This window comes from Schistocerca serialis, chromosome 6 (genome assembly GCF_023864345.2).
Source record: "Schistocerca serialis cubense isolate TAMUIC-IGC-003099 chromosome 6, iqSchSeri2.2, whole genome shotgun sequence".
Classification (NCBI taxonomy): Eukaryota; Metazoa; Arthropoda; class Insecta; order Orthoptera; family Acrididae; genus Schistocerca; species Schistocerca serialis.
Window position 1 is genome coordinate 52600235 of NC_064643.1, and position 24429 is coordinate 52624663.

At 46.1% G+C, this 24429-nt stretch overlaps 1 protein-coding gene across 1 annotated transcript in view; it reads right to left on the minus strand.

Moving 5' to 3' along the window:
• Positions 1 to 21058, minus strand: part of LOC126484237 (dipeptidase 1-like) — a 210082-nt gene extending 189024 nt beyond the window's left edge. Inside the window, exons 1-2 of the mRNA XM_050107651.1 lie at positions 21043 to 21058; positions 20770 to 20998 (exon numbers count right to left, since the gene is read on the minus strand). Coding sequence (XP_049963608.1) covers positions 20770 to 20998; positions 21043 to 21058 — 245 coding nt within the window. The remainder of the gene's footprint in view (positions 1 to 20769; positions 20999 to 21042) is intronic.
• Between the last annotated feature and the right edge of the window lie 3371 nt (positions 21059 to 24429).

Below are 24429 nucleotides of genomic sequence, written 5' to 3' on the forward strand. Positions count from 1 at the left end.
CTTTGGACTCTAATGTGGACTCATACCACACATTCGCATTTAAAAAAATAAAAATAAAAAAAGAAAGAAAATCAGATTCTCGGTAAGTTTTAACACAGCACTTCTCTACTGTACAGCAGCATTAATCCGACTAAGCCACGATTACAGTGCTTTCATTGATTCTCATTTACCATTTACAAATCGTATTGCAGGGTATTTCAGGAAAAGTTGACAAGTTCACATTTTCAAAGTCAGAAAACACATCAAAATAGCAATGTATGTATGAACTGTAGACATACACTGAGGTGATAAAAGTCACCTCCTACTACCATGTCGCACGTCCTTTGTCTCGGCGTAGTATGGCAGCTCGACGTGGCATGGACTCACAAGTCGTTGGGAATCCTCTGCAGAAAATGTTGAACGATGCTGCCTGCGTCTGTAGCCGCCCACAGCTGCAAAAGCGTTGCCTTCGCAGGATTCTGTGCACCAAATCACGTCTCAGTTATGTCCCACAAATTTTTTCGATCGATCTGGATGACCAGACCATTCGCTCAAACTCTGCAGAGTGTTCATCAAACCAATCGCGAACTGTTGTGGTCTGCTGACGAAGCGCATCGTCATGCATAAAAATTCCTTCCTTTCTCGGTTGCATCGAATGGCCGCAAATGGTCTCCGAGTATCCGAATGTACAGAGAACCCAGTAAACCCCGTGTGAACACAAACAGACCACAACACTAGTAAGCCACCACCAGCTAGCACAGCGCTTTGTTCACAGTCTGGGCACGCGGCTTCGCAGAGTTTGCGCCACATTCGAACCCTACCGTTGACTCTTGCCAGCTAAAATCGGGGCTCATCTGAACAGACCACGCCTGCCCAGTCGTATAGGATCCACGAGGCACTGTCACGAACCCAGGAGGCGACGTCGTGCTGTTACCAAAGCCACTCTCGGCGGCCCTCTGCTGCTATACCTCATTAACGCCAAATTTCGCCACGCTGTCCTAACGGTGACGATCGTTGTACGTCCCACATTGACTTCCTCTGTTATTTCGTGCAGTGGTGCTTGTCTGTCGTCATTGACAACTCTACGCAAACGCCGCCGTTCTCGGTCGTTAAGTGAAAGCCGCCGACCACTGCGTTCTCCGTGGTGAGATATAATGCATGAAATTTGGTATTCTCGGCACACTCTTGGCACTGTGGATCGCGGAATATTGAATTCTCTGACGATTTCCGAAATGGAATGTCCCGTGCGTCTAGCTCCAGCTACAGTTTCGCGTTCAGAGTGTGTTAACTCCTGTCGTGCAGCTGTAATCACGTCGGAAACCTTCTCACACGAATCACCTGTGTGCGAATGCACTGCCATTTAATATCTTGTGTACGCGATAGTACGTGTGCGTATCGCTCCCTCGTGACTCCTTTGCCACCTCAGTGTAATGGCTGCCACAGTTTAGCGTCTCGAATGATCACGCAAGTCACTACGCGACCTCCGTGGTCTTCCATACAGCGCATGCACGTCGTGATGACGTCACGCCTGACCTCGCAGGTGTACACAGACTCGGAAGAAACTGAAAAAGAAGAAACTGAAAAAGTAGTGCAGTGAGTGAATAAAAACAAATAGTCAAGTGTGAATAGTCAAAGTGACACAGAGACTGAATATAAATCGAAAGTAAAATGTGAAAAGTGTGTGAAGTGCACTTAGTCTGTGTTGATTTCATTTATATTTTACGCGAATATAATCAACCGATCCACAAATTCAAAACAGCACAACACCAAATGATATCTGTTGAATACGAAGTTATAATTCGAGCCAACAAAAGACTCCCATGGAGAACACAAACATCGATGTAATGTACCTCAGGTAGACGAAATCGCCATCAGAATTGTGGGCAATGAAAACACGAGTTGTGACATAATTGTAGAACGAACAAGAGAAGAACTACAACGCATTGCAGAGACACGCCATTCATATCGTGCCTTCTAGTATCATTAATATTTCTGCACGGAGAGGACTGATTTCATTTTAATGAAACAGAAGTGGAAACAAACAAAAAAGTCACTTCCAAGGGGTTCTGTGCTTACCGCTTAATGATCAGAGACAACGAAACATACAATCACATTTTCAACACAATTCTAAGTAGATATGTATGCAATAATAAAAAGTGTGAACTTCCCCACACAATTTCTAAACTCTTTGCTATTACTGCCTTCGATTTAAAATTGGATCGTCGATCACACTACTCAGAAATCTCAACTTACCAAAGTTATGTAATGGAACAACGATGATCGTCAAACAGCTACCGAATAACATCATCGAAGCCGAACTTATGGGAATGTACAAAGAACACACACTGTTTAACAGCAGAATACCACAAGTATCTACTGAGCGCCATTCCAATTCAAAAGACTGCGGTTTCCAATCAAATTAGCCTACAATTTTATAGTTATCATAGGGCAAGGACAAACTTTATAATATTGCGGCATCGACCTCGAAGACTCCTGCTTCTCTCACGGTCAACTATACCTAGCTCGTTCTCCGGTAGGAAATTCGAAAAATTTGTGCGTATATACCCCAGACAAGAAAATGAAAAATGTTGTTTGTAAACAAGTACTGAAAATAGTTAAAATGTGTTTTCATTAAAAAAATTATACTTTTACAGATATTGTAAATAGTTAGAATATGTTTTCAATATTTTTTCCCTCTTATTCCTTTTAGTTTACCCCTCTATTCCAGTTAACATACAATCTCATATCAATGCCCTGAGCGAAGTTGAGTACCCCAACCAGTGTTCATAACAATTATGATTTGCCTTTGCGGTATAGCTATGTTTAGTAATGGAGATAAAAACTTAATTTTCTTTGCGTTTTCTTCGCATATGCTTGCTAATAGCATCTGCCTTTGTGCAGCTTCCAGAGTTTCACAGTAATGTGACAGACAGTTAATTTTTTCTACTATGTAAAGTCGTGTGAATAGAGCTTACGTACTTCTCCTGAAGACCTACATATGTGTTATTTATTAGTTAATTTCTTGGACATTAATTCAAAAGATATCGATATTTTGTTTGAAATTGTGCTAACATTAGAAGAAACAGAAATAACTCTTACGATTCCGTGAATTAGTGTTCAAATGATATTTGTTGTGCTAATTAAATTCCGCAACAAAAATACAATACCTCCCTAGCCAAAAGTAAAAAACGTGCAGTGACAAAGAAGAGGCTGCAAGCTATTTGCTTAAACAAAGCAGGGAGAAATCATTTACAGCTCAGCAGAGTGCAAAGCAGATTTTGCCGGTTTTGTGCAAGAAGTGCGTGCAAACGGCACATTATCATTTCGAGCAGAGAAAGAACAGGGCCACTTCTGCAGTCGATAAATGCTCTGGCACATTCGTATATAACAGTGCCTGTGACAAGTGTCACCGGAGTACAGTTTCTGCAGCTTTTTATTTGTGTTAAGGAGCGACAAGATAAATTAGGACGTAAAGTTAAAGAAAAAGAACTGTTTACTAGTAAAAATCTTGTAATCGACGAAGCAAAATCTGGAAAAATGGAAGAGAATGTTTTTCAATATTACATCCGAAACGTCTTCTTATGAGTTGCAGAAAATAATTCATTGCTTTTGTTGGCCTCTTGCCCTAGACATACCGACACCTCTGTTTTCAGGAGAGCGCCGAGAAGACTGTTAAAAAATACTGTAAAGCATTTTTGGAAATTTGGAAATTGTGATTAGCTTCTATGGGGCCAAACTGCTGCGGTCATAGGTCCCTAGACTTACACAATAGTTAGTGTAACTTAAACTAACTTATGCTAAGGAGAACACACCCACCCATGCCCGAGGGAGGACTGGAACCTCCGACGGGTGGAGCAGCGCGAACCTTGACAACGCGCCTTAGACGGCTTTGTTAAACATTTCTCAGATAACTGTTCGACTTCCGTTTCGTGTATCTCATTACCGATTTATTAGCGGAAGAGTGTTGTTAAAGTTCAGTCTCCTGTGGACTGTCACCTTCTACGACCACCTTTTACGAATTTGATCAAGTACGCCTGATACGCAGCACAAAATGCAGAAAAACGGCCGTGACTCTTACTCCGTCTCCTGAATACAGTAATATTTCTTCTATGAGATGTGCCTGGTGTAAAGAAAACGTTTGTTTTCGTCATCCAATAGACACTTCCCTTTTTTGTGACGACTGCAGGGAATAAACAAGGAACTGTGCAACAGGAATTGTTATAAAATATTTTATGTGAACAAATTAAAATCCCAGCTGGCAGAAGTCGTCCGTATCGTAACATCATACGCTGCCTTCATTTTCTTTCTCCTGTTAATCAGTTGTGCGAAAATTACATGTACGTCAATTCAGCTGTCGAAATAAACTGCAAGTTATTCAAAACATTAATGATCTGAGACATTTTCGGTATCGTTTAAGTGCCTAAAATTCGTGTCTGTGCATTTTGGACATCTTGCTGCGTTCTCTTGTCACGCCTGCGTCTGCTTATTCGCGGGTTCGTGAGCTAAGAAAGGTTGTACAAAACGCGGTTAAGAACGATTCTTCGTGCAGGATAAATGACGATCTTTAACATTTTTTTTAATAGCTGCAGTGCACCTTAATAGCTAAAATTTTGGCAGTGCATTTTCTTCGGTGTATAGTTCTTGTGCAAAAAATTTCAGGATAGCTTTCGACACGTCGGACTGGATGGAATGCTCTACACGGACGTGACCAAAATACTAACATGTTTATGAGGTGCATTTCAGCTCGGTGCGCTGCAGCCGGTTGAATGAGACGAGGAAATTCTTTAGGAGCTCTTCTCTGAGTGATGAATATTGTGGTCAGTACAGAATGGTCGATGTCAGTTGCTTCAAATATTTGTCACAGAGGGCGCACCTGTCGATAAAGTATGAAGAGTGTGTCGCTCAATGAGACGTTTCACAGTTCAGCGTCCAGTGGTGAGTGCACATAAGCATCTGCTATAACTATATTAGAAAAGTGCCTAGTACTGGGAATTTCTGTTGATAAAGAATGGATGGTGACATTGGAAGTGAACTCAAACGTAAACTAGAGAGGAATTTCCAGGAAGCCAAGCTGTGACGTATGGCATCGCAGCAGCCCCGGTAGGCCGGGGCAAGCCGTCACACTGCTCTGCTAAACAGGAGAAATGAACTCATTGTGAACTGATACTGCTGTGAACTGACACTAGGTTTAATTTGTAGGTCAGTGAATGAAGCGTCGGAAAATCTGAAGCACAGGAACCAGTAACAAGGCCGGATGATGTTCGGGAATACGGCGCACCCACCAAAGAGAGTGCCGGTTCCCTGCGCCTGTACATACTGTCTCCAGTGCAGTGCCGGGCCCACAGCGCATGTGCTTTGGACGTTGCGCTGCCCTCCGCCCGATGTTGCCTGCAGCTGACACAGTACACGGTAAAATTTTTGATCAGTAAATACTCTCTCTCTCTCTCTCTCTCTCTCTCTCGCTCAGTCTAACGAGCCAAAACATTATGTCCACCTGCCGACGTCCACCTTTAGAACGCAATACATTAGTGATTCTGCGTGACGTGGACTCTGCTCGGCATGTAGGTTTCCGGAGGTGTCTGGCACAGGGCACAGTGTCACACAGCTGGGGTTAACTATGGGCCGGCGGTCTGACACCACCAGGATGGTGTCTCATATCGCCCCGGAACATTTTCCATCGAGTTCAGATCTCACGAATTTGATGACCAAGACGCTAGATCACTATCTTGGTTCTCAAACCACTGTAGCACGAATAGGACTTGGACATGAAAAGTTGTCGTGTAGGAGGATGCCATCACCTGTCGGAGATCACATCAAGCACGAAGGGCTGCGGATGATTCGCTGTACCGTTCATGAAGTCCACAGCAATGGTGGTGCCTACGATTAGTGTCACGGGTCGTACAGAAGACCAGGTAAATGTCACTCTTACGATAATACGCTCGCATCAGCTTACATCCATTGTCCAGTACAAATTTCCAGCAGCCGTACTCCTGGATGATGGCGTATCAAATACACGTACCTTGACACGAGCAGCAGAACCGTGTAACAATAATAGCGATTCACCCGACAAGTTTCCATTGATCCACGAATGAAAATCGTTCAAATGGCTTGAGCACTATGGGACTTAACTTCTGAGATCATCAGTCCCCTAGAACTTAGAACTAATTAAACCTAACTAATCTAAGGACATCACACACATCCATGACCGAGGCAGGATTCGAACCTGCGACCGTAGTGGTCATGCAGTTCCAGACTGCAGCGCCTAGAACCGCTCGGCCACTCCGGCGGCGATCCACGAATCAGTCTCGATGATGTCGCACCCACTGCAACAGTTATTACGTTGTGTTTCGGTCAACATGGGAACGACAAGCGATCGTCTAGTACACAAAATCATCTTAAACGGTATACTTACGGTCCTCCTTGCGCCGGAATAGTGGTCTATCGTTATATCTGCCGTAGATCGCCACCTATGTCGATTAGCGGACATCCAGCATCTTATCGCATACTTGTGACTTTAGCGTCTTTCAACGACTGTTCTTATATACAACTGCAGCATTCAAACAGCCGAACACAGCAGCTCGAGACCGCGTAGAGAAGCCTGCGCCGTGGCGGTGTCCTGAAATTGGCACGCAGTGAAATTCGCAGCCAGAAAAGGTCGAGGAAAGGTCCTCTAATCTCTCCGCCCGGCAGGTAGAATCGCCGCTCGGCAGGTAGGAGAGCCGAAGGCCTTTTGTGTGGCCCCAGTAGTGTTGCCAGTAACATTGTTGCAACGCGTCAACGTCCACGCCATATCCGTCCCACTTCTTGCCTGTATGTGTTTGCCTTTCACTCTCAGCCTCGACTTTTCTTCCTCAGCCGACAGTGCTGCTGTGTCAAGCCACTTGAAACAGCACCATTTCCTTCTTGAATTACACGAACCACTGCTCCAAGAATACAGAAGCAGCTACAGGTATGTAACATTGGGCAAACGACGCAACCAACGAGAAATCCATGAACGTTATAAATATATCTATAACTAGAGCGAAACAAACAAAGTAATGCGTACAAAGAGCGAATTCTGAAAAAGGACGTTCTCACTGCTATCGTTTTAGATCTGCAGTACTGAACAGAAATTTTATTTTACATCGATTATTAAGACACCTGAACGTTTTTGAAGCTTCCCCACTCGTTTTAAACGGGTATCAATTTGCCAACTGTTGTTACACACACCAAAAAACGTTTTGCATCACCTCGGTTCCGAGAGCACCGGAACCTGTACGCAAAACTGGAATAGACATCAACATAAACTTTGTTTGCTCCCTTTTTATTGCTCATGAAAACCACACATTGCATGTTGTACTACCATACAGCGAGAACTTCAGAGGTGGTGGTCCAGATTGCTGTCCACACCGGTACCTCTAATAACCAGTAGCATGTCCCCTTGCTTTGATGCGTGCTTGTATTCGTCGTGGCGTACTATTCACAAGTTCATCAAGGCACTGTTGGTCCAGATTGTCCCACATCTCAACGGCGTCCCTCAGAGTGGTTGGTGGGTCACGTCGTCCATAAACAGCCCTTTTCAGTCCCAGACATGTTCGATAGGGGTCATGTCTGGAGAACATGCTGGCTGTTCTAGTCAAGCGATGTCGTTCTCCTGAAAGAAGTCAGTCACAAGATGTACACTATGGCGGCGCGAATTGTCGTCCATGAAGACGAACGCTTCGCTAATATGCTGCCGATATGGTTGCACTATCGGTCGGAGGATGGCATTCACGTATCGTACAGCCGTTACGGCGCCTTCCATGACCACCAGAGGAGTACGTCGGCCCCACATAACGCCACCCCCACACAGCAAGGAACATCCACCTCGCTGCACTCGCTGGACAGTGTGTCTAAGGCGTTCAACCTGACCGGGCTGCCTCCAAACATGACGATTGTCTGGTTGAAGGAATACGCGACAGTCATCGGTGACGAGTACGTGATGCAATCCTGAACGGTCCATTAAGCGTGATGTTGGGCCCATATGTATCGCGCTGGATGGTGTCTTGGTTGCGAAGATGGACCTCCCCATGGACGTTGGGAGTGAAGTTGCGCATCATGCAGCCTACTGCGCACAGATTGATTCGTAACATGAGGTCCTGTGGCTTGAGGGAAAGCATTATTCAACATCGTGGTATTGCTGTCAGGGTTCCTCTGAGCCATAATCCGTAGGTATCGGTCATCCACTGCAGCAGTAGCCCTTGGGCGGCCTGAGCGAAGCGTGTCATCGACAGTTCCTGTCTCTCTGTATCTCCTCCATGTCCGAACAACGTCGCTTTGGTTCACTCCGAGACGCCTGGACACTTCCCTTGTTGAAGACCCTTGCTGACACCAACACTGCGGACGCTATCTAACCGCGGTATTGACCGTCTAGGCATAGTTGAACTGAACTTCCTGGCAGATTAAAACTGTGTGCCCGACCGGGCACAGTTTTAATCTGCCAGGAAGTTTCATATCAGCGCACACTCCGCTGCAGAGTGAAAATCGCATTCTGGAAACACAGTTGAACTACTGACAACACGAGCCGTGTACCTCCTTCCAGGTGGAATGACTGGAACTGATCGACTGTCGGACCCCCTCCATCTAATAGGCGCTGCTCATGCATGGTTGTTTACATCTTTGAGTGGGTTTAGTGACATCTCTGAACCGTCAAAGACACTGTGTCTGTGGTGCAATATCAACAGTCAACGTCTGTCTTCATGAGTTCTGGGCCTACTCTGGTCTACTGCTTTAATAAATTCTTTGAGACTTTCCGCCAAAGCATTGCAAGTGCCTTGTATCAAGAAGCTTATGGATGAAAAATGAACTTTAAAGATATAAAATTTTTCAGTGCGTCGCGTCTGGTACCTCAAAATTGTAGACGAAAAGTCATTTTTAAACATGTACAACAAAGTTGCTAATTAATTATTTATTGTTTGTTGAGGACATTGCCCATTTCCACAAGTCGCTTTCTATACGGAACAAAATGTCACAATTGTATTTACACCTTACAGTACCGTATTATATTAATGTACGTGCAATACATATAACTGTGGTACCTTCATTATCCAGCATGATGTGAACCACGTGGCATGATATTCCATGTACAGTGGAGAATTTGTTCTCATTGGATTAATTAGATTATACTTATTTATTGCAGGCATTATCGAAATTTCGACAGAAGCACACTCGACACCAGCATCATTTATAAAGTAGCCAAAACATGATTATATAACTATTCTAACAGTTAAACAGTTAAAAAAGTGAATGCAACGAATGTAATAAAGCCTACGTTGGACAGACGGACGTTTAAGGGGACCTGGACGTGAAATAACTGAGATTTTCGAAAACATATTTTTGTCAGCATCCGAAAGACAAATTTCTCCCGTATCCAAAATGTATTTTTTATATACTAACAAGCTAAAGTTTCGGAAGGAATTCGCTTGCTTTAAAAAAGAACGCATCCATGCTGTCATATTTCTTTTGTTCATGCAATTTTTTATCCTTGTAGAATGGAAATGTAGGAGAGCTCCACTGATATCCGCTATCTTGCTCTTGTTCATTACGCGGCCATGCCGGGCAACAGTGGCCGGCAATGTTGACGTATATTTGACCGTAATTCGTGTGGCCGTGATATTGCCATACAACACTGCCGGCCTATAGTGTCAGCAATAGCCAATTTTTACAGCCCACGTAAACGTCCATTTCGTGGTGTAATGGTACATGTAATGTATCTAAGGCGCGTTGTCGTATCAACTAGAAGTCCAGGGTTTGGCACGAGTGTCGGCTTCTCACGTCACACCCAGTGCTACATACAGGGCGCCTTCATCTCCGCACATTATGTAACAACGCATGTTATGTACTTTACGTCACATATACATGATATACCATCCGCTGCTATGGGCCGTACTTTATTTTATGTTTATTTTAAAGTATGCTTTGACAGGTAGAAGAGATACGATTTTTAAATTATATGTTTGTAATTTTATATATATGTTTTAAATAGTTTCTGGAGATGGACGACGTTGGCCGATACAGGCCATATGTGAAAATTTTGTGATTGGTTCAGGGAGAAAATAAAAAAAATATCAAACAGTCAGTCATGATACTCATACATGTCGGTTCTTATAGAAAGTGATAATGTCGTGTCTATGGATTTTTCGTAATAAGCACACACTTTATCTACGCTTTAGACTGCCTAAATCGCAACTGCAAACTGTCATTTCGGTATGCTTAAAATAAATTTTTTGTAATTTTTATTTTTATATTTAATATTTTAAATTTTGTATTTCATTTTTAAATTTGTAAGTTACTATCAGTACTTACATTTTGTACATTCTTTTCATATATATCGTCCAACATTAACATATACCTTCATTCAAATTTTTAGACATCAGAGATTGGTTTCAAACAACCCTTATGTCACCATCCTCTTCGTACTTCATACTTCAGTTTTCCGAGATGATTATTAATTTTGTTGTGCCAGTCTTCTACAGCGTTGGTGGTACGATGGCGCCGTCTGTAGCAGATCGGGTTTTCGTCATTTTCCGACCATCTATCTACAACATAGTCGAAAAACTGAGATGTATCACGAGCCAGCCATCGCAGACGTCTTCAGGTCGAAGGAACGTCAGAGTTGCACACGTGCGAACCTGCAGTCTTGCTTCTTCGTTTTCTCTGTGTTCTCAAGTAAGTCCCAAGTCTTACACCTTCCTCCAGAGAGATTTCTCCATATGAAAATGGCAGCCATGCAATTGAATCGACGGGATCATAACTTTTAGCGCAGAAATCGTAGCTGATTCGAAATCAGCGGTGACATTATTAGGTTTCCATTCTGGTACATTATCCACAACATCGTTTGGTAAGAATGCAAAAGCCACCAGATAGATCTTTGTTTCGTACATTGAACTTCTGAAGTCTGCATGTATAGTATATATTTGTGGGAATTGCTTGCTGCAGCATTTGAAGGTCCCATCAATAAAAAAGTCTTTTTTGGTCTTTAAGGCCTCTCTTCCTGCTTTTCTGCTAAAAACTATGACCTACCTCCAAAGCTGTCATCACTTAAAAGGAAACTGCTGCCGTCATTCAAGGTGAGTAACTCTTCTTGAAGATCAACTTCTTGTCGTATTTCTTGCTCTTTCTGATTGCCGTGTGACTTGGCCCGGTGCCTGTATAATATCCTCTTCATTGCTTGCTGCTCTGCCATTTCGGTGACAAAATCATACCCTCGATTGTGCAAGTCACCCAACTCTTCGGCATATATTTTAGAAATCGAAGTCTCTTCTTCCTCTCGTGATCTCTTCTTCGCCTGATTCAACGCCTGTTTTACTTCTAAGCGAGCGTCATCCGGTGCCCCACATTGATGCTCGTTTGAACTAAGCACTAAGCCTTAAGCATTCCTCGGCAATATGTTGTTCTATGTTTCGAACAGCGCTATATGACAGTCCCATCTACTTTGGCTCTCTTTACGATGTACGAGTAACCACGTCATGTCCGCACGTCATGTCCGCAGTGTCTATAAACGTCATTCGTTCTCACGGAGAAGTTGTCATAAAACTGTTACATGCTTAAGGACCATCTGATTGCGGTTGGGAGGAACATTACTACATAAGACATTAACTGCCTTCATGTTTCCACAGCGTATTGACTGATCCACCAGATATCGAGTTTGGTGCCACAGGAGCTGCATTTCTTCAACCAGTATGCGGGCTGCATTGCGAGTGCGGTAGCTAAAGTTTGTTAGCTGCCTTGGAAGGCAGTGTAAAGATAAACGACTAAAACATCATTTGAAGAATGTGTAAAGCTGCATCGCCGAAACCGGTATGCATGCGACAGCATGTGTACCAAATATGTTGCGAAACACCGCCATGAACATGGTAATTTCCAGGCCTCATACTGAGCCGTGGTAAAAATTGCTGTTTTGAAGAGCGCGCCGCAATGTGTAGTGTGGAGCAGTCGCCCTCCGTTTCTGGCGGTGGCGCCGCTCTGGCAATCGCAGCTTTGGTGTCTCCCTCTGGTGGGGAAGGGGAAAGGTTGCCTGTTGACGTGCATTTAAGGGGCGCTATGAGCTCCCCAGTCGGTCAGTCTGGGTCTGTCTCTCGTCCCTATTTGTTAGGTAGTTAGTGTCTGTCTGTCGTTCGGATCAACGTTTAAATCCGGCAAAATGAGAGTCTTCCCACTCCGCCAGTAAGAGAACTCAGCGAGTGGTGACCCGGTCGGGGCTTAGTTCCTGCATCTGAGTCTGCGCGTTAGGCCGCCATTCTGCTCGAGTTTGCTCAGGCAATGGTCATTGGCGGTTGGATCGATCGGTTGGTCGGTCGCGCACTGAGACACAAGATGACTTGTCTGTCTTGAGCGTCGGCGCATGTGAGGTCGCCGCGTGAGTCCAGTGGGCCGCAGCGTATAGCGAGGGGTAGTGACTTCGCGGTCGACACGAGAGCAACAGGAGTCAACCCACATCAGTCTGGCCGGTGCGAGCTGCGACGCCGTGAAACGGAGATCAGCGCGCCTTCGTCCGTCCGTTGAAGCGGCTGGCAGCGGACGGTTCGAAAGAGCGATTTGGGGGTGCTGCGCCAAGTCTTCTCGAGAAATCGCAGTTTATTAGAAGTTAAGTGATTGGTGATGTGTTGTTTGTTTTAATCTTGTTAAATTCTACTTGTTTACTTGGTGAGATCACCAGCCGTTTTCTTTTGGCGTCGTCGCACCGTCTTTCTCCGTTTGCCCACCCGCGGGAAGGTGGTTGTTTATAAATTGGATGTTTCGTTTTTCCCTTGTGGAGTAGGGGCGGGTTAGAGCAACCTGCGGTTTGGGGTGTTCGGTGATCTCCCTATCAATCTACCGTACGTTAGTAGCTGCCTCTGTCACGTTTGTCGGATTTGGTGTGTTAAGGAATTTATTGCTTGGAGTGTAACAGCCTAATACCTGAAATATGTTTTGATCTTTGGAAACTTTGATATTATTGCTTATGATCTTGAGAGGCGGTGTCTGTGTACTGTATAGCATCTTAACTATAGTTCGGCAACCTTGTAGAATTTTATATAAGATTGCATTTCATGGGCTTTTATTTACATGATCATTTTAGTATATAAAGCTGTCACCCTTTCACCGTAAGACTTTTCTTAGAAGTTAAAATCAGGTTGCACCTTCGGTGGCAAGGTTAATATTCTAATTGTTAGTGTTTTGTACCATTTCCATCCCTCCTACGGGGGATGCATGGTTTGTGTGCTTGTGTAAATTGTTAAAACTTTTAGTTTAAAGTTATCTGATGCGTTGCAGATTTGCACCAGTGTAGTCTTTCAGAGGCTGTTGAGAGCGGTCGTAACTACGGCCGTGTCAGAAGGGAGTGGCAACGTTCTCTGCCCGAAAGCTCATACAGCCAACACTTGTTTATTTCTGCTTCTGAATAAATTGTAACTTTGATATTTAGAGGGTGCTTTCTGATTATAATTTTAAATCTGTTTCCTTTAAAAAATGCTTTTAGACACTATTAAAGTGAATCAAATTCCCATTTGTTAAATGGAATTTGGTTATGATTTCATCAGTTTTTCCCTGGCAACTACTTCCATGCTTACATGGTGTAGTTAAATGTGTTAATGTTCTTGATGAATCGCTAGTAAATAAAATAAATTCTTAATAATATCCTTGAAAATAAATCACGGTTCAATACCTCGGCTTCTATTGATGACAGATACGTGTTGTCAAGTACTTTGTATAGACCTTGGGCTAGGAACTATTTGCATGCACAACAGGAGGATCGTCTTAGTGTCACTATCCTACAGCACAGGGTCAAAGTACCGGCTGGTGATTGTTAACCTTTACCTATTTAACACGTTATGACGCGGAAACTAATTACTGTACGAGGAGCAAGCTTGGTAGCATTAATGTCCAGAGTACGGGGTGGATGATTTCCACGCGTCACAGACGGCGCCACCGTCCAGTTCCAACTACGGCTACCAGTGCCGTGATCAGCCGTCGCGATTCACTGCCTCACACCCCTCGCTTATTGACGTGCCGGCATGAGCTTGGACACAAGGAGCAGGGCCTTACTGGTGGAGCTCTATTATCAAAACAATAATAATGCTGCAGCTGCACTTCGAGAATATCACCGGCTGAAAGGATTACGGAAGGTTGCTCTTTCTCCACCTGCTGTGCGGAGCGCGATGAAGGAGTTCGAATCAACTGGAGAACTGGCCGTCGCTCCGGGAAGGGGCCGACGACCACTTGCATCGCACCGCAGGTGGTTGACGAAATCTGTGTTGCTACGGCAGACAACCCTGCGCGCAGTTCTAGATCGTCAGGAACTGCTGCAATGCGTTGAACATCCCGTGGTCCAGCTTCGAACCATCTCAATTCGCTCCGCACAAGATCCATATCGCACGGCAGTTTGCACTGCAGAAGTTGGCAATACTCTCTTACGATTTAAAGGTTGGCTACAGCGCGCATACACAAGCACTGGAATCTAAGATATTATTGTCGCGCTTCGCAGCGCACGGATTAATTAGTGGCAGTTTTGAAGCCAGTGTAGGAGCCCGCCTGCCCGCCTGCTGTGGTGCGCACGTGTGTTGGGCGAGGGGTCGTCGCCGAGCTGCCGTACTGCCGTGTCCGCCAGCAGCGACACAGGATTTGCTATTCAGTTGATATTTTTTATAATTTGCAGCGCGCTTATTAATTTAAAGAAAAGGGTTTGTGTATGTGCGTAGCAGCAGACGGTAACTTTGACAATGATAGGAGTTGAATTCTTAAGGGAAACCATTGTTAGGCGAATACATTAAATATTGATTTTTGTCATTGATTTCTTTTGTAACTGTCTGGGAATTGTTTCACTATGTATTTAATTGAGAAGTATTTCACGCTGTCTCAAGAGTTTGATTGATTTGTAATACTGCTTTAATGCCACTGAAGGTAGATTTACATACGAAGCGACTGTTCAATGAGCTTCTAGCGTTTTGTTAATTGACTGAGAAAGAATCTCTTTCAGAATATAGTTTTTGAAAAAAGGAATTACTTGTTTGGGTTATCATTTATCGAGTTTAGATTTGACCAGACCCTTTCTCTTGAATTATATGTAGTTGTAGTCAGCAGCAGCAGTGGCAGCAACAGAAGGAGCCGCCATACAGAACATGCATTGCACTCAGCAGGAGTAATAGATTTTTTATGTTTTTGCTAAATAATGGAATGCAGCAGATCAAGCAGTGGCAGCAGAAAGACCAAGGAAGTTATTTGTTGCTCGCAGTACCAATTAAAAAAAAATAAAGTTAAGGCGATCTCTGTAATAGTAAAGTTGACAAGAGTACAAGCACGAGATTTTCAGTAGAAAACACGAGATAAGAAGATAGAGCTCGCGACTTTCAACGTGTTGACTCCGTTCTCCACTTTCTCGCTAGGACTGAAGTTGACGAGGGCTGGCCCTGGACCATCGTATGTACAGACGAAGCTCATTTTTCTCTGACAGTTGAGATCAGCACACAGAATTTCCGACTGTGTGGATCTTCGTCTCCAGTCTCTGTGCGTGAAGTTCCTCTGCGTGGTGAACGTGTCATCCAGTGGTGTGGCTTCACGGCTCTTTCATCATTGCCCCGTTCTTTTTTGAACAGGACGGCGCTCAAGGACAAAACACCTGCAGTGCGACCGGCCAGCGCCACTGCGATGTGCTCCGCAAACACGTCAGACCAGCCCTACAGGAGAGAGACGCATTGAACAAATGGTTCAAATGGCTCTGAGCACTATGGGACTTAACATCTGAGCCCATCACTCCCCTAGAACTTAGAACTACTTAAACCTAACTAACCTAAAGATATCACACACACCCGTGCCCGAGGCAGGATTCGAACCTGCGACCGTAGCAGAAGCGCGGTTCCGGACTGAGGAGCCTAGAACCGCTCGACCACCGCGGCCGGCCGCATTGAACACAACGGTTTACATGCAAGATGGGGCCCCACCACACATCGCTCGTGAAGTTTCCCTTCTCCGAAACCCATTTGGAAACGATCGAATTATCGTCATGATTGGCCGGCACGATCACCTGATCTCACTCCCTGTGATTTCTGGTTGTGGGGCTACCTGAATGACAGGATTTACCAGGTTAACATCACACATGTGCTGATCTGAAGCGCAGCATATCAAGAGAGGTAACCACCATACCTACTGACATGCTTCTTTCTGCTGTGCAGAGTGCAATCCTGCGCTTTCAGTCTCTTTTGCACAGCGATGGGCGCCATATTGAGCGCCTTTCGTTCCAGTAATAGTACGTGTATGTAATGGTATGATTGAACCGTAAATTTACTTTCAACATCTTTTCTTAAAGAATTTACTTTATTTACTAGCAATTCACCAAGAACATTAACAGATTTAATCACACTAGGTGAGCGTGCATGTAGTTGCTAGGAAGTAACTGATGGAAAATAAAATTACCTTTAACAAATGTGAATTTTATACCTAAAAGCCTTTTCAAAAACAGATTTAAAATTACGATCAGAAAACACCCTCTAAATATCAAGTTACAATTATTCAGAGGCAGAATAAAAAAAAATTTTTTTACAGTAGAAGCCTTCGGGCTGAGAAGCTTCCGCCCCCTTTCAACACGGCCGTAGTCACGACCGCTCACAACGACCTCCGAAAAACTACACGGGTGCAAATCTGCAACTCACCAGATTACTTTAAACTAAAAATTTTAACAACTCACACAAACACATTAACTATGCACCCCGTAGGAGGGATGGAAATGGTACAAACACTCACACCAAGAAATTATTTGCCACCAAAAGTGCAATTTGTTTCTAAAAGGGCTCTTACGGTGGAAGGGTGGCAACTTTATAAAAATGACTAAATCAAACCCATGAAATTCAGACTTACATAAGGTGCACAACATGCTCTACATTACACATATACCGCCTCGCAAGACGATAGGCAAGATAAAAACATATTTCAGGAATTCGGCCTTTACCTTAGTTCTATAAATTCGTTAACACCGAATCCGACAAACATACATGACAGAGGCAGCTATTAACCTACGGCAGATTGACGGGGGCGGGGGGTTACTAAACAACCCGAACTGCAGATTGCTCTAAACCTCTCCAATTCCGCAAGGGAAAAACCGACTACCCAATTCACAAATAACCACCTTCCCGTGGGTGGGCAAACGGAGAAGAATGGTGGAACGACCACAAAACAAAGCGACTGGTGACCTCACCAAGAAAACAAGTAGAATTTAACAAGTAAATGAAACAACGTATCTCGAACCACTTAACTTCTAATAAACTGCGCTTTCTTGCGAAGACCTGGCGCAGCACCCCCAACGCTCTCCCGGACCGTCCGCTGCCAGCCGCTTCAACGGACGCATGAAGGCGCGCCGATCTCCCGTCTCACGGCGTCGCAGCTCGCCCCGGCCAGCCCGATGTCGTGGTTTCGCTCCTGTTGCTCTCGTGTGAATACCCCTTTCTATACGGCGCTGCCCACTCGACTCACGTGGGGACCTCACATGCGCCGACGCTCAAGGTGGACAAGTCATCTCGTGTCTCAGTGCGCGACCGACCAACCGACCGATCCTACCGCCAGTGACCGTTGCCCGAACAACTCGAGCAGACTGGCGGCCTGACGCGCGGACTCAGGTGCAGGAACTCAGTCCCGACTGGGCGACCACTCCCCGAGTTCTCTTACTTGTGGGGTGGAAAGACTCTCATTTTGCCGGCTTTAAAGGTTGATCCGAGCGACAGACATACTAGCACTCCGACGACAGACAGACACTAACTGCCGCACAAATGCAAACGAGAGACAGACCAGCAACTGGTGACGCGAGACTGACCTAGCCTCACACCGTCTGACCATCCGACCGATTTCCAACCGTTAGATCCAACTGCACTAACAACAGAGAATATCGGCCGATGTCGAGTAAACCAAGATACCTACACTTTCTATCTCGGCCTAACCAAGATCAAGGCATCAATCACCACTCAAGACAAGTTTAAAGAATACATAAAACACAAGTCACAGCTGTCAAATCACTATGGAAGAAGGCTGCGGGTTCTAGACAACAACACCCACCACTTGTTATCACATGCGTGAACGGCTGAGGAAACAACAATCCACAAATAACGAACAAATCCTAACAGTCGAGATTTTAAAAGAAGTCACTAATCACTCAACTTGAGGATCCTGCTTCAGAGGAAAGCAAAATGTTGCTCTCGCAGCTAGCTCCTCCAAATGCAAAAGCACGTGCCCGCCGCCAAAAGCCCCAGACTGGCTTCGCGCTGAGGAGACTTCGTCGCTACTCAGTTCCGATGAACTAACAAGGTGCAACCACATCCCGACTCGGAAAATGGTGTTCACCCTGAGGATCCAAGACGTCGTCGACTATGACGACCACCTTTCACCAACAGCGGTCCCAGCGACTACTAATACCATACTAATACCACGAACAATACGATACTGGAATAGAAGGGAGAACCGATAGAGGTACTCAAGGTACCCTCCGCCACACACCGTCAGGTGGCTTGCGGAGTATGGATGTAGATGTAGATGTAGATGTAGACTGCTGCTGGCTGCCAACTCTTCCCGACTGATCCTGGTGTCAGTGCTCAGCAGACCACATGTCGCCATCCGACGACCAGCCGACCGATCGACCAACGGCCTTCCGTTTGCGTCGATCACGGCCCTGGCGCGTACTTGCACCGTGCAGACCTGCCCACTGCTGACTACCAACTAGTCCAACCGTGGAGTAACGACGAACCAGACTCAGTCCACATCCCAATAGCGACAGAGACATAGAGCCGACCGCCTAACATGCGAGTGTCTGCCTTCTGAGTGACTCCGAGACTGACCGACTGACCAGACTCCTGAAACTGACAGACTGACCGACTGCCGAGCTCATAGCGCCCCTTAAATGCACGTCAACAGGCAACTTTTCCGCCTTCCCACCAGAGGGAGACACAAAAGCTGCGATTGCCACAGCGACGCCACCGCCAGAAACTGAGGGCCACTGCTTCACACTACACGCTGCGGCGCGCTCTTAAAAACAGCTTATTTTACTATGGCTCAATGATGTACCGTAGCAGCACATTAAAAGTGTTTCAGTTGAATTGATTCTGCGTTATTTCTCTTCCCCATGTCCTTGACATTAATGCTACGAAGTTTGCTCCTCGTACAGTAATTAGTTCCCATGTTATATCTGGAAAGTTTAATTATAACCACCCACTGTTATACACTTCATACTACTTAGGGAAACGGAGCAAATCGGTTGGTTCTTTTCAATTTGATGCGGTCTGCAGTGGACTTAATGCGAGTTATGGCCGCGGTTCCTCACGAAACCCCCAAAAATGGTTTCTTTTCTATATTTTCGCCATCATCAGCAGACAAACACCCAGTCGAGGATCCCAAGATGACTATGCACAGCAAATGGCTGATATTTTTACGATGTGTTCGTAAGATCCCGATCTCGAATAACTTAGGAAATTTTCTTCATCAAAGTTATCCTACTTATACACATAAAATACTTATGCAGAATCCGGTCTGAAGTGTAAAAGTGTTGCATTATCTCAATTTCACATAAGTAAACTCTCTAAATTTTACTGACCAATACATTTATTTTCATATCAGTTAAAAGCGCTTCTGCAGCAGGGAAAAGAAGGGAACCAGAGGTAAAATGCTGCAATCGGAGCACAAACAATTCGAACACGTTCCTATGTATTCTAAAGACTGCGACTTAAAAGTGTTGTACCAGCTGCCTCATTCTAACTTTGTCAGCACTTTAAAAATTGTACCAAAAATTTTGGGGTGTAAACATATTTGGGTTTCTTATGTTGAGAGATAAGATGACAGTTGCAGTGGGAAAGAAATGGAAAAGTAAGAATTACAAAAAGATTGTAAATAGTGGGTGAGGTATGGAAATACTGAAGGAGGAATGGCACTCTGGGAGGAAGAGAGGGACCACAGTGGCAGTCAAAGATAGGTGATAGTGATAGAACATTGGTAGGAAGAGAGTGAAGAAGATAGTGAGGGGGGTGGAACAGGAAAGAGAACGTGGTGGAGACAGAGTATATGACAATGACAATGAGGAAAAGAGAGATAGTGACAGTGGAAGAGACAGCAGCAGTAGGAAGGTAGGAATGCGAAATTAGCAGTGAGAGAGAGCAAGAGGGAGAGAATGCCTGTGAGAGGCAGAAAGAAGTAGACCGTGGCTGTGGGACAAGAGACAGCGACACAGAGACGTAATGAAGATAATGAGAACGAGCTGAGCTGAATGAGTGAGTGAGAAAGAGCAGCTCGGAGTGGATGGGTATGAGCGACTTAGACCGAAGGATTATTGGATTAGAGGGTGTGATGAGTAACAGTTAATGGAGATTGTGGGAGTCTGAGGCAAGCTGCATGTTAAAAAAATGCAAATATGTTCACATGCCAAAATTTTTCGGAAAATTTTCAAAGATGCTTAGAAAGTTAGAATGAGGCAGCTGGTACAACGCTTTTGTCAGAGTCTTTAGAATACATAGGAACATATTCGTTTTTTTTGTGCCCCAATAGGACCATTTTGGGCTGGTATAATGAATCATTTATTGACTGTTGTTGTTTTTCTTTGGCATGACGCCCATCCACGAGCATATCCATTTTATGGGTCCATCGAACGAGCAGTGTAGCTTATGTATCATGACATGAGCTAAACAATTGTCGTTTGTGTGTTATAATCAAAACCGCAAAAGCAAAGAATGTCTAATTGCAGGGATGTGAACGTGTGAATGTGTGTGGGGTGACGTGTGGGGTAGCAGGGTGACTGAGAAGGCACGGCCGCGCCGCGCCGCGACTGACCCGTCGATGAGCGGCACGGCACGCAGCAGGCGCCGCGCCTCCGCCATCCTGTGCTGGCGCGCGGCCGCCGCGGCGTCGCCGTCGGCGTCGGCGTCGGCCCCCGGCTCGGCGTCGGCGCTGACGCGGAGCGCCACCGGCACGCAGACTCCGGCGGCAGCCGCCAAGAGCAGCACGAGCGCCACGGCCGGCCAGTAGCGGCCGCACGACGGCCCGCGGCCGCCGCCAGCGCCTGCGCACAACGCAGCCGGCGTCAGCCGCGTCCCGGCAGCTAGCTGTCCACGTACAGCATCTTACACTAGCGGCACTGAAGGTAGCGCAAGTACTGAAACTCTGTTGGCCACACACAGGAAATCACTGCGTTCAGGCATCTCTGTAAGGGAGGTAACAGCAACCCCGCAATCTGAGAGCGTTGACTCTGCACCAGTGAACGGCTCAGTACAGCATCTTACCCTAGCGGCACTGAAGGTAGCGCAAGTACTGAAACTCTTTTGGCCACACACAGGAAATCACTGCATTCAGGCATCTCTGTAAGGGAGGTAACAGCAACCCCGCAATCTGAGAGCGTTGACTCTGCACCAGAGAATGGCTCAGTACAGCATCTTACCCTAGCGGCACTGAAGGTAGCGCAAGTACTGAAACTCTTTTGGCCACACACAGGAAATCACTGCGTTCAGGCATCTCTGTAAGGGAGGTAACAGCAACCCCGCAATCTGAGAGCGTTGACTCTGCACCAGAGAACGGCTCAGTACAGCATCTTACACTAGCGGCACTGAAGGTAGCGCAAGTACTGAAACTCTGTTGGCCACACACAGGAAATCACTGCGTTCAGGCATCTCTGTAAGGGAGGTAACAGCAACCCCGCAATCTGAGAGCGTTGACTCTGCACCAGTGAACGGCTCAGTACAGCATCTTACCCTAGCGGCACTGAAGGTAGCGCAAGTACTGAAACTCTTTTGGCCACACACAGGAAATCACTGCGTTCAGGCATCTCTGTAAGGGAGGTAACAGCAACCCCGCAATCTGAGAGCGTTGACTCTGCACCAGAGAATGGCTCAGTACAGCATCTTACCCTAGCGGCACTGAAGGTAGCGCAAGTACTGAAACTCTTTTGGCCACACACAGGAAATCACTGCGTTCAGGCATCTCTGTAAGGGAGGTAACAGCAACCCCGCAATCTGAGAGCGTTGACTCTGCACCAGTGAACGGCTCAGTACAGCATCTTACACTAGCGGCACTGAAGGTAGCGCAAGTACTGAAACTCTGTTGGCCACACACAGGAAATCACTACGTTCAGGCATCTCTGTAAGGGAGGTAACAGCAACCCCGCAATCTGAGAGCGTTGACTCTGCACCAGTGAACGGCTCAGTACAGCATCTTACCCTAGCGGCACTGAAGGTAGCGCAAGTACTGAAACTCTTTTGGCCACACACACAGGAAATCACTGCGTTCAGGCATCTCTGTAAGGGAGGTAACAGCAACCCCGCAATCTGAGAGCGTTGACTCTGCACCAGTGAACGGCTCAGTACAGCATCTTACCCTAGCGGCACTGAAGGTAGCGCAAGTACTGAAACTCTTTTGGCCACACACAGGAAATAACTGCATTCAGGCATCTCTGTAAGGGAGGTAACAGCAACCCCGCAATCTGAGAGCGTTGACTCTGCACCAGAGAACGGCTCAGTACAGCATCTTACCCTAGCGGCACTGAAGGTAGCGCAAGTACTGAAACTCTTTTGGCCACACACAGGAAATCACTGCGTTCAGGCATCTCTGTAAGGGAGGTAACAGCAACCCCGCAATCTGAGAGCGTTGACTCTGCACCAGTGAACGGCTCAGTACAGCATCTTACCCTAGCGGCACTGAAGGTAGCGCAAGTACTGAAACTCTTTTGGCCACACACAGGAAATCACTGCGTTCAGGCATCTCTGTAAGGGAGGTAACAGCAACCCCGCAATCTGAGAGCGTTGACTCTGCACCAGTGAACGGCTCAGTACAGCATCTTACACTAGCGGCACTGAAGGTAGCGCAAGTACTGAAACTCTGTTGGCCACACACAGGAAATCACTACGTTCAGGCATCTCTGTAAGGGAGGTAACAGCAACCCCGCAATCTGAGAGCGTTGACTCTGCACCAGTGAACGGCTCAGTACAGCATCTTACCCTAGCGGCACTGAAGGTAGCGCAAGTACTGAAACTCTTTTGGCCACACACAGGAAATCACTGCGTTCAGGCATCTCTGTAAGGGAGGTAACAGCAACCCCGCAATCTGAGAGCGTTGACTCTGCACCAGTGAACGGCTCAGTACAGCATCTTACCCTAGCGGCACTGAAGGTAGCGCAAGTACTGAAACTCTTTTGGCCACACACAGGAAATCACTGCGTTCAGGCATCTCTGTAAGGGAGGTAACAGCAACCCCGCAATCTGAGAGCGTTGACTCTGCACCAGAGAATGGCTCAGTACAGCATCTTACCCTAGCGGCACTGAAGGTAGCGCAAGTACTGAAACTCTTTTGGCCACACACAGGAAATCACTGCGTTCAGGCATCTCTGTAAGGGAGGTAACAGCAACCCCGCAATCTGAGAGCGTTGACTCTGCACCAGTGAACGGCTCAGTACAGCATCTTACACTAGCGGCACTGAAGGTAGCGCAAGTACTGAAACTCTGTTGGCCACACACAGGAAATCACTACGTTCAGGCATCTCTGTAAGGGAGGTAACAGCAACCCCGCAATCTGAGAGCGTTGACTCTGCACCAGTGAACGGCTCAGTACAGCATCTTACCCTAGCGGCACTGAAGGTAGCGCAAGTACTGAAACTCTTTTGGCCACACACACAGGAAATCACTGCGTTCAGGCATCTCTGTAAGGGAGGTAACAGCAACCCCGCAATCTGAGAGCGTTGACTCTGCACCAGTGAACGGCTCAGTACAGCATCTTACCCTAGCGGCACTGAAGGTAGCGCAAGTACTGAAACTCTTTTGGCCACACACAGGAAATAACTGCATTCAGGCATCTCTGTAAGGGAGGTAACAGCAACCTCGCAATCTGAGAGCGTTGACTCTGCACCACAGAACGCCTCAGTACAGCATCTTACCCTAGCGGCACTGAAGGTAGCGCAAGTACTGAAACTCTTTTGGCCACACACAGGAAATCACTGCGTTCAGGCATCTCTGTAAGGGAGGTAACAGCAACCCCGCAATCTGAGAGCGTTGACTCTGCACCAGTGAACGGCTCAGTACAGCATCTTACCCTAGCGGCACTGAAGGTAGCGCAAGTACTGAAACTCTTTTGGCCACACACAGGAAATCACTGCGTTCAGGCATCTCTGTAAGGGAGGTAACAGAAACCCCGCAATCTGAGAGCGTTGACTCTGCACCAGAGAACGGCTCAGTACAGCATCTTACCCTAGCGGCACTGAAGGTAGCGCAAGTACTGAAACTCTTTTGGCCACACACAGGAAATCACTGCGTTCAGGCATCTCTGTAAGGGAGGTAACAGCAACCCCGCAATCTGAGAGCGTTGACTCTGCACCAGTGAACGGCTCAGTACAGCATCTTACCCTAGCGGCACTGAAGGTAGCGCAAGTACTGAAACTCTTTTGGCCACACACAGAAAATCACTGCGTTCAGGCATCTCTGTAAGGGAGGTAACAGCAACACCGCAATC